General features: G+C 47.6%; 1 protein-coding gene across 1 annotated transcript in view; it reads right to left on the reverse strand.

The window, feature by feature from the left end:
- Positions 1–8432, reverse strand: part of usp6nl (USP6 N-terminal like) — a gene marked incomplete at its 5' end in the record, with an annotated part of 45283 nt that extends 36851 nt beyond the window's left edge. Inside the window, 2 exon segments of the mRNA XM_079755839.1 lie at positions 8362–8380; positions 8382–8432. Coding sequence (XP_079611965.1) covers positions 8362–8380; positions 8382–8432 — 70 coding nt within the window.
- Between the last annotated feature and the right edge of the window lie 3349 nt (positions 8433–11781).

Consider the following 11781-nt stretch of genomic DNA (forward strand, 5'->3'; position numbering starts at 1 on the left):
TATATTTTCTCCTCACGCACTCAAGGACACGCACGTTCACACTCACACACAAACACACACCACGAGTGATGTCACCGTTCCCCATTCAAACAACAACAACAACAACACGAAAACAGCGCCACTAACCCTGCGTGTGTGAGTGACTCCACCGGGCCCAGCGTGTCATTAGGAGCTATTCACTCCGCGTCCACAACAATCATCCGCTCTCCCAGAGAGCCTCTTAAGCGCTGCACTTAGCACCGGCCGACCAACCGGGCAACCGGACAACGCCATGTGACTCACGAGGGGTGACTCATTGTGGCGGCCCTTAATCAAACATTTAAAAACACAGAGGGGAGAACACGACGAACAACTGGTATAGAACACGCACAAACAGAGTAAACGTGTGTGTGTATTTGTGTGTGTGTGTGTGTGTGTGTTTGTGTGTGTGTGTGTGTGTGTGCGTGTGCATGCATTTGACTCAAAACGGTGAACTCAAAATCAAAACAAACTGTCAATAGTCGAGTTCCTTTAATACAATCTGCCTACAAACTAGAAAGCAACTGGTGTTCAACTAAATCCACCAAAACTAGCACTGCCATGGCTGTCACCATCCCAATATGTGTCGGTACATTATCAGTACGACACTCCCCAGTTCAACCCAGTTCAACCAGCCCTCCATATATATTAAAAACAGAAAGCAGAGTGTGCAGGTGGCCCTCCCTGAAGTCCGAACAAACGGCCCAGCGGCCAAATGTACAAAAAGCAATACTCTGCTGTTTATTGCGGTGGGAATCGGAGGCCCCCCCCCTCGGCATGATTGTTCCCTTTATTTATTCACCGTGAGGTCCTTTTCTTTACCTCTTTTCGGCCTGACGAGCGGATGCGCCGGGTCGCCCAGAACTTTGGTCCGCATGAGTTTTGCGGCTCACAGAAAGCTGCTTCGTCACGGACGGGTTGGGGGAACCATCAGTCCCATCCGAAGTTGGACCGAAAACAGAACTCAGGACGGAACCACGCGGCGTACGATGTCTAACGCGACGTTACTGACGCGGAACCCAGGGCGCCCCCTCGATGACACACAAGAGCGAGGGAGAGAGACAGATAGGGTATTAGAGGGAGATAAACAAAAAGAGAGCGCGAGATTGAGCGAGAGCGCGAGAGAGAAAGCGGAGTGAGATGAGTTGTGTGTCAGTGTCAAGGGCTCTGTGCAGTAACAATGCTTCCGTTTGTCAAACCAAATTCAGAACAGAGAGAGAGAGAAAAACAAGATGGGGAGGGGAGGGTGAGAAGACGTGTGTATGTATGTGCGTGTGTGACACAGAGAGATAAATAGACACTACTGCTGTCACAGAGAGCTACAGAGATACAGAAAGCTACAGAGAGCGAGGCATAAAGCTACACACAGATATCAAAAGAGAGAGACAGAGAGAGACAGGGAGAGAGAGGAAGGGAGAGAGAGAGAGAGACTAGACCACGTTGACTTCAGGAGCCAGGCTGTCCCACTCACAACATTCCACACCCAAACACAAACAAAACAACAACAGGCCCCATTGAAGACATCAGAAAGAACAGAGTGAGAGAGAGAGACAGAGAGAGAGACAGAGACAGAGACAGGGAGACAGGGAGAGAGAGAGAGAGAGAGAGAGAGAGAGAGAGAGAGAGAGAGAGTCACAGACAGCCACAGATGTAGAAAGAGAAGAGTTAACCAGGGAGAGGCAAAGGATAGGGTGGGGGGGGAGACTGCATGTGAGGGGAATTAAATGCATGGAGGGGGTGGGGTGAGGTTGAGGGGGCAGACGATGACATCTTCATGATAAACAACACCCATTAAAGCACCATTATGAGACGGACGTGGCCTTGCATGACGAGTTGTGTCGATATAGCCTAGCTGACGTGTGCTGGGGGGACAGAGAGAGAGAGAGACAGAAGGAAAGTGTTTGTGTGTACGAGGGTTGGTGTGTGTGTGTGTGTGTGTGTGTGTGTGTGTGTGTGTGTGTGTTGATGTGTGTGTGTTGATGTGTGTGTGTGTGTGTGTGTGTGTGTTCCATTGTTATGACGACCAGTGGTCAAAGTTGTGCTGTTGCTGATTACCATTTCTTCTGATGATTATCATCTTTTTATGTTATGTTTTGAGAATAAAAAAAAAAAATGCAAATATCCCCTAGAAAGTGACATAGAGACTGTGAAATATATTTTTGGTGTGATTTAGTTAAAGTTGCCTTTAAGATATTTTAAATGCAGCTCTGGGGAATGTTATGTAAAAATTAACCTTTGTCGAAAAAGCAACTTTGCTTGCAACAACTAATGAATCATGTATATTATCATATTTTAATGGGCTCCAGATTATAACCCACATAGGATAACATGTGGTCTGGGGGCCACAGGGGACAAAGCCTTTTCACTGCAGTACTCTGGTTTGAGGATCAATTCAACTTCATGAAGAAAATTTAAGGTCACTCCAACTGTTTTCACAGACACAGAACACAGGGTGAGAGTGAGCGAGAGAGAGAGAGAGAGAGAGAGAGAGAGAGAGAGAGAGAGAGAGAGAGAGAGAGAGAGAGAGAGACAGGCTTGAGACAGGAACAGGGAGAAAGACAGACAGTATCACACAAGTATGGCTGTGGCCCAGATATGGATATACTGCAGCCTTTCATTAGCACAAGTTCTCCCTGGAGATCATCAATACCTAGGTGGCTACCTCCACCAGCATAGTACCTATATGTGGTCTTCATTTAAAAGAACAGTAGGCGACTGGATTTGCTATCCTGAGAGACCAGAGCTAAAACACAGGTGATGCAAGGGAGGAACTGTGATCCACTGACCCTTAATGGCTGAACAAGGACATATATTTATATTATATTTACTCACTGCTTATGACTGGTGACGTCATTTCCCTATATTTTGTATATATGTTTTGACTTGCCACTGTGTGTGTACAGTGCGTAATGTCCGTTATTGGTCAACCATTGCACGATATGTGTTGAGACCGGTTTGTGAAAAAACACAAACACACAATCACTCAGACATTCCCACCCACACACACCTATTTGACTCACATAGGGTGATAAAATATACTCTGAACTGGGCAACCCCACTGTATGCTGTATGCGTTCTTTGCTTGCAACAGTGGTTAGAGTCTGACAGATAACGTTGTCACACTTCCGAGAAGGGGTAACACTATACTTTTGATTTGCGTTTTACAATCAAAAAAGATAAGGCTACATGAACAAGATTAGGCTACAATATGAAAAGTATAACTTTCCCCACTTTAAGAATTCATTGCACAACCATATAACAGAAAGCACATTGCAACTGAATACTCCCTCTGGGTCGGTGAAGGACATGTCCCATGATGGTTCAAATGCTAACAAAAAGACTGCCAAAGAACACAACTAAAAACTGAAAATACGAGGCTGTGGATATGAATCTTCTGAGAGTTGATCTGATGAAGACTAACAGAGATACCTAATACAGTCCTGAACAGAAAACCCAACAAACTACTACTTACAAACGGTTAGTTGAACATAAATATCAGTCCGATAACAGTCCGTACAAATGAGGTTAGATCCCCGGGACAAAGATCAGATCCGATGTTAAATCTGTTTGGATATATATCAAAAAAAACATCTCAGATAGCTTGTTTATAAAACAAAGACCCGTTAAATATAGAAAATAATAAAGTTATTTATCTTCATACTATTGGATTTACGCCAATATTACAGGTCAATACTTTCCAATAACCTATTTTATTTGTCTGTGTTTCTAAAATATTCACTACAAATATTCAAAACTAACCTGAAACAAAGATTAGCTTCTGCACGACAAGCGCAGTCAAAGCACATTCACAAGTGTATTACACACGCTAGGTAATGTGGACCTCATAGCTAATGGGTAGCGCAAACATACAATAAAAAAACAAAAAACAAAAACATAATAAATAAGGGACTGAATGAATTAGAAACAGCCTTCAATCTAATGCTCAACGCACACATTACTAAAACCAAACTAAAAAAATAAAATAAAAGAGAAGTTGTCCTAAGCACTTGGCTGGCACATCATTTGAATAATTGAGTGAGCATGGCCTTGTACTGCCAGGAGAGAGAAGGAGAGAGAAAGAGAGAGAGATAGAGAGACCAAGACAGAGAACCATTTTAATAATGCAGAGCAGAGACATTAAGCTGCACAGAAGTGAACAGAAGAAAATTGAAGAGCAGGATAAATGAAAAGAAAGAGAGAAAAAGTGTAAAGATGAAAGACACACGAAGAATTGGAAAGGAGAAACGTAGAGACAGATTGAATACTAAGAGAGGAGTGTGAGGAGAAGGGGCGAGGGGAGTAGTGGAGAGAGGAAAGAAGAGGTGATATGAGACAAGAGAAAAGAAAGTAGAGAAGAGAGATTTGGTTGGCTGCAGGTTTGGCAGGGGACTGGAGGAGCGTCAGGACTGGACATAAATATCTCTCTCTCTCTCTCTCTCTCTCTCTCTCTCTCTCTCTCTCTCTCTCTCTCTCTCTCTCTCTCTCTCTCTCTCTCTCTCTCTCTCTCTCTCTCTCTCTCTCTCTCTCTCTCTCTCTCTCTCTCTCTCTCTCTCTCTCTCTCTCTCTCTCTCTCTCTCTCTCAAGCCCTGAGGGCTCTCTCTCCTGGGCGATTCCCCCGACCGCAAGAGACCACTGGGCCTTGTCGGACTCAATGGAACGGAGCGTCCACTTCTTCTAATGGTATAATAATAATCCTAGAGGTGGGCAGGACTGTCACGTCAGTGTCCCAGCAGTCACAGAAGGTAGTTTCTTTATATCCTTGGAGGTTTGTGCCTACAATGTGATATTTCCCTATAAAAGTCATGAACGTTTTTTTCCAAATGCTGACCGTGTGTCTTCCCGTTGATCATACTCCATTAACCCAAACGCTCTGCCTCCATGTAATGTCTTACGAGAAACACGTTTTCATCACCAGCCCAAAGAGCTTGTGGGTTCGATCCCCCAATGTCCAGAGCTTGGACATTGGTCTGAATTCACTGCGAGTTGCTTTGGAAAAGGGACTGCTCACCGACTGCATGAGTAATAAAGTCTAGTAACATATAGTAGTATAGTTATAATACAATACCGGTCAATAAACCGTTGTTGATCAAATAACGGCGGCTGGCCGCAAACCAACGCCAGGACAACCTCGATAACCTGTCAACTACTGACTTCAGAAGAAGGGGACGTTGTGTGATGTTGTACAGACGGCCGACGACTGAGCTGCCTCACACAGGACCTGTGGCGTCCATGCTGCCAGGCTTAACCCCTGGACGGAGATGGATGGGATCGTCAGCACAGTATATCTTTCATCATCCAACCAGCACATATCTCGCCAAAACATCTCGCTCCCGTCTGACTACGACACACCTGCACGTGCCGACCCACACATACAGTCACACAAACACACGCATGCACGCACACGCCTACATGCACGCACGCGATCAAGTCCCTACACACGCACGCAAGCATGTTTAATTGACTCAAATACATAAAACATTGTAACTAAGAATATCCTTTTTCAACTGTAAAAATAAATAAAAGCATGCCGCCAGCACAGTTTTTATAGCAAGCTCTTTGATCTCGGATAACAAACTCTCTGCCTCTACTACAGAAAACATTATTAACAGAGACCATTTATCCCCATCAGAGGTGTCGTTACTATCAAGTGAGCGCGTTGGCATTGTTCCAAAGAATCCTGTATCAGTCAGGCTCGAACACACACACAAACACAGGCGCACACACACACACACACACACACACACACACACACACACACACACACACACACACACACAAGCACACTGACACAAGCGCACACACAAGAGCTGACACTTGCGCACCATGGCCCCTGTGAGTCAGAGCTGCCCGGCGTGCGAGGGAGCAACATGGCAGCATGCGACCAGAGGACCCTTCATCACCCTTCTCCATCGAGTTAAGACGGAGCTTATTCTTTCATTAGATTGTGCAGCAAGCAAATGTCAGGGGATGAGGGAAAAATCGCTAAAAACACAAAACAGAGAGTGCCACTGAAAGCAAAGCGCACACACAAATGCACAGACACACACACGCACACAGTCACAATCAGCACACACACACACGCACAGTAACAATCAGCACACAATCAACTCAATCTTGTCTTAAGGTTGTGGAGGAGGAGGAGGAGGAGGAGGAGATGAGGCGGGGGTGGGGATGATCAATACAGGATTTCAAACTCTCCTCACTCAGTTTGAGTAGCCCTCGCCATTGTCAGTGATTACGCTTGTGTGTCGTCAAAAGTCTAACTCGGACAAAGTCGTCCAGAGAGAGAGAGAGAGGGGTAAAATTTGAGAGTCAGAGAGAGAGAGTCAGAGAGAGAGAGAGAGAGAGAGAGAGAGAGAGAGAGAGAGAGAGAGAGAGAGAGAGAGAGAGACATAGACAGAGAGAGAGAGAGAGATACAATGAGAGACAGAGACAGAGACAGAGAGAGACAGAGAATGAGAGAGACAGACACAGAGAGAGACAGAGGGAGAGACAGAGGTACAATGAGTGACCGAGAGAGAGACAGACACAGAGAGAGAGAGAGAATCGATGTGTTTACAAACACAAGACAGACGAACAAAAATAACAGTAAGAGGATATGAACGCACACATAAAGAAATCCAATACAGATCCGGTTATGGTAGAACCCCAAGAGACCAACTGATTGATAAACTGTTGTAATTCGGTTAAATAAGTCAAAAGAACAGATTGATAAGCAGGGGCTGGTTTGGAGTTTTACTGCCACGAGTATGGCTGAAAGAAATGGGTACGTAGATCAAATCATCCTTGTAAAATTTGATGTCATCATCATGTGCCAACAAAAGTGTCGGGAGAGAGCCATCGCGCTAACACCATCTAGTGCCAAGACTAGCGAGTGTTAACGCTAGCTAGTGCTGCACAGAGGCCTCAGTGTTAGGCTTTGTTCACGCTAGCTAGCATTAGCGCTAGCAGGAAGGGCTTGTGAAACTGATTGTCACAAAGGAAACCCAAACTAATTATAACAAGCCAAGAGCAAGTCCTTGAGCAGCAGTAGTAGTGCCACGTTTCACATAAAGAAAATTTGGTTCCACAAAGGTTAGCCTGGCTCCCTCGCCAGACCTGAATGAGAAACTAAAAAGGAGCGTCCGTTGGGGGAAAAGACGGACGGACATGTCAGAAGGACACATTAAAATCCACTTTAAATAGATTTAGCAGAATCCCATGTCCCCCCCCCCCCCCCCCCCCCGCGAATTTGGAATAATGATCATTGACATAATTAATTATGAATTCATTATTTATTATGATTATAGGTGTTGGGGTGTTGAACATCATTAAAGCAACAGCTCACCCCTTGTTTCACCTCGTTAACATGGAAATGCAAATGAAGCTGGAAATGAGTGTGTTTGTGTGTGTGTGTGTGTGTGTGTGTGTGTGTGAATCTGTGTGTGTGTGTGTGTGCATGACATGTGTGAGCTGGCTGTTCTATTTGAAGAGCAACGGAGTGTGAAGTTGACAATCTGTGGTTTGACTTCCTCTGGCGCTGCGAACACTTGGAAACACTTGCGGTTAAAATACGCTACGGTAAAAAAGCTGAACAAATATAAATCTCCTCAGGAGAAAATGGTGGACAGGCTTGGAGGCTGTGTGACCAAATCAGGAGCAAGGACAGCGTCAGGGTTCAAAAGGTGAACGCCCAATGGCCCCGCCCCCTGGGGGCTTGCAATTGGTCTCTCGACTCGTCACTCCACATGGTGCAAAACTCAGTGACAAGGGCCGAACACACACACACACACATAAGACATGCCCCTAGAGTGAGGGCAACACACACACACACACACACACACACACACACACACACACACACACACAGGGCTATGCCAGGGGACCTGAGCTTCGGCTGAGGACCACCGCTGTGTTGGTTCAGCCAAAGGAGAACCGGTGTCGCCGTAAGTCCTCAATGACAAACCGCACCACAAACACCAGACTCCCGCCAGCATGGACCATACATGTAGGCTCTCAGATTGTGTCCAATGCACGCACGCACGCACACACACACACACAAACACACACACACACACACACACACACACACACACACACACACACACACACACACACACACACACACACACACACACTACAGTCAAGCATGTCTGACAGTAAAATAGCATCAAAGCCGCTTGGTGAAGGTGCACAGAGACACGGATGCACACTCACACACACTCTACGTTCATCCAAGCGTGTCCGATCCATCATAGTAGCATTACAGCCGTTTTGTGACTATGTACACACAAACACACACACACACACACACACACACAAACGCACACGCCACACACACACACACACACACACACACACAACCTCCGAATCTGGCAGCCGCCCCGGCGTCTGGACGGAGACACCAGCTCCTTGACGATCTGAAACACCTGCATGCTCCCTGGGGGGGCCGGCGGGTGGTGGGGGGGGGGGAGTGACAATCTGCCTCCCCGCCAGTTGAAAGCAAGAAGCAGGAAAAAAAGAAAGGCTCCCACTTTCTTGTCCTTTCACGCTGCCCAGCGGCTCAATTCCTCGTCGTCCTCCTCCTCTTCCTCTTCCTCCTCCTCAGCCCTCTCCCCCGCCCTCCCCCCTCTTCCACCACCGCACTCATCCTCCGATCGCTGGACCGCCGCGCCTCCGGGCTGGCTCCTGCGTAACAGGTGTCATACGACATGGATCGGGGGGGGGGGGTGGCCCGTGGTGTAGGGTGGTGAGTAGGCTGCCTGGGTCAGTGGAGGTCTCCCCTCTACCTCCCTACAGCGCCTGCAACTGCCTCGGTGAAGTCCTGGTGGGGGGGTGCTGGTGGTGGTTGGTGGTGGCGGTGGGCTGCGGCCAAACACCACGTTTACCGGCACGCTGTCGGATGACCTCAGTTGCCACGGCAGCCCATCCCGCTTCCCGCCGTCTTTGCCGCTTCCCCGCTCTCTCTCAGCCAATCACTCTAGCTCCCCCTCCCTCTCACCACTCTAAGCGGCAGCTGGAGGACTTCAGAAGGCAGTGCTCACACACACCCTCTCTCTCTCTCTCTCTCTCTCTCTCTCCTCCGTCTCTCTGTTCCGACCCCCCCCCCCCCCCCCCCCCCCCACTTCCCTCCCTGAGCACCACACTCCCAGATGTTCAGAGGTCCCCCATGTCCCTCGCTCGCTCTCATCGCTCTCTCTCTCTCTCTCTCTCTCTCTCTGTTCACGGTTGCCGTGGCGAGACAGCGAGTGTGAACGGGACTTGGTGGAAAAAAAACAAAAACGCAGACGACAGCCCCCCCAACCGCTCTACCTCCGTGACGAACACTTGACCAGCTGGGAACGGGGACGCGACTCCAGGCAAAGATCGCCTCTGGTCGTTGGCTCACGCTCAAGAGAACGCCGTAACACACATCCACCGGCAGCGCTGCTCTGCAGAAGTGAGAGTGAGAGAGTATGTGTGTGAGCGTGTGTGCGAGCGTGTGTGTCTTAGAGAGTGTGTGTTTTCGAGCCACTGTTCTCGGCTGGAGAGCACTCGCACACTTTCCGCTTGACAGCGAACACACATGAGGAAATAAGAGAGCGGGGATGAGCGATTCTCTTGATGAACAGCGGGAGGAAACGGACCCTCTCTCGCTCGCTCTCTCCATCTGTGTCTCGTACTGCTCTCTCTCTCTCTCTCTCTCTCTCTACCTCTCTCTCTCTCTCTCTCTCTACCTCTCTTTACTCTGGTCCGCGACAGCAGCAGCAGAGATAGAAAGGCAAATATATATATAGATTTTTATCTGCTTTCCAGAAGCAGCAGAAGGCAGTGCCTATAGCCAAATGGTTATTTTAAACTTTACAATGGATCCCTTGCGCTCACTCTTCCAAAGACAAACAGTTTGGGCGACTGTTTGACTACAGTGTGCCGCTTGATGATGGAAATCTGATGGATTTGAAGGCTGGACGGCTCTGAAAGTGTCCGAATGCAAACGACACATCAGCCACTTCCTTTTCATCCCCAGTTTACAAACGATTGGGAGAGGAAGTAAACTGGCATGCTATAATCATGCTATAATAATTTGAAATATATAAGGTAAACGGGTTGCTACACATTTAGAGAGTGTGGTTACCACTCAAGATCTTGCAATTGAGGCAAAGTGAGAGAGAAGTCACCCCGGGTTCTATGAGTATGTCCGTGTTCCCCTCACGTAACGTCGTAGGTAAAGAATCATATAATGACGCCATGCCACCTAAGCGATCCAGGGGCCGTTGGAATGCACCGAGTCAGTTAGAAGAAGAAGCATCCCCCCACCACCCCTCCCTCTGTCCTCCCCATCACGGACAGCGTGGCCGCCTGCAGATACAGATCAGTCAGAGTGAAGAGAGGTGGGGCTGGGGAGCCTATGAGACATTGATCGGATCTCTCTCTCGCTCTCACTCAACCCCTCTCTCTCTCTCTCTCTCTCTCTCTCTCTCTCTCTCTCTCTCTCTCTCTCTCTCTCTCTCTCTCTCTCTCTCTCTCTCTCTCTCTCTCTCTCTCTCTCTCTCTCTCTCTCTCATTCCACTTCCTCTTCTGTTGCCCTTTAAGATTCTCTGTTGTGCACGCCTCTCAATGCCGGTTGGTCACATGTCTGGCAGGCTCAGTTTCATGCTCCATCTTTTTTGCTTATCCTTTAATCCAATTATTCATTTGAAAATTGTAATTGTGTCATCTTTGATGCACAAGTACACACAGACACGCACGAAAGCTCACAGTCCAGTTGATCTAAATTTGCTTGAAGCTTCCTGAGGCACAAAGCCAGTAGGCCCAATTAATGCATCTCTGCTGGACGCACCTAGCTGCATCGTTGCTATGCTTTAGAACCACTGTTGCTAGGCTGGGACCCCATACCGGTTTTGGACCTTTAAAATAAATCAAAACATGCATCAGCGCACGCATGCGCAAACACACGCGCACACACACGCACACACACACGCACACAGGATGCTCATGCATGTGCATTGGGTTCTGTATTCATTTATAAAGCAATACCTTGTCTGCAGTTTGCAGAACAAACGGCGCTGCCCATGGATCAATATCTACAGTAAGCTACACTACAGAGCCTCTTCAGGGCTGAGTGATGTGCAGGAAGTTTATTAGGGAGAGGCACACACACACATGCACGCACATGCACAAACAAAAACCAGCAAAAATATGCCAAACAGAAAGAATGAGCGAGGGAATTACAGCAGATACAGAGAATCAAACAGATAGAGAACGAGAGAGCGAGAACAAGAACGAGAGAGAGAGAGCCCTTCAGAGATTTGGATCGCTCTACTGTCAACATGGCGAAGATAGAGAGAGAGAGTGGATAGCGCCCGAGACTCTCATCCAGGCTCACAAATCACACCAGCATGCAGTTCAGCCCAGGTCGAGCCCCGCCACGCCCACTTCAGATCAGAGGCTTCAGGGCCCTACCAACGAACAGCCCTGCAACACTCCAGTGTTTTATGGAAACGGTCAGGTATCGGCAGCCAAGAGGTAGCCAACGTGTCACATTTTTGACAACAGTGCTTAAAGGGCTAACACCAGTGGTGAGTTCTGGTGAAAATGTTTTTCTCAATGTTTTCTTGCACAGCTCAGGCAGCATCACGGCTTCAAAAACATGGTCCTAGTCATATCCATTGTTTTTCCGACCTCAAAATCCTCTCCATCAGCTCGAACCATCAAATGAAAAACAAAAAAAAAACAGGATTTTTATTACCGAATTTTTATTTGGTTTGTTATTGACAGTCTGGGGGGCAGTTGTTATAACTTCTA

The sequence above is a fragment of the Pollachius pollachius genome (assembly GCF_949987615.1).
Source record: "Pollachius pollachius genome assembly, chromosome: 18".
In the NCBI taxonomy this organism is placed as follows: Eukaryota; Metazoa; Chordata; class Actinopteri; order Gadiformes; family Gadidae; genus Pollachius; species Pollachius pollachius.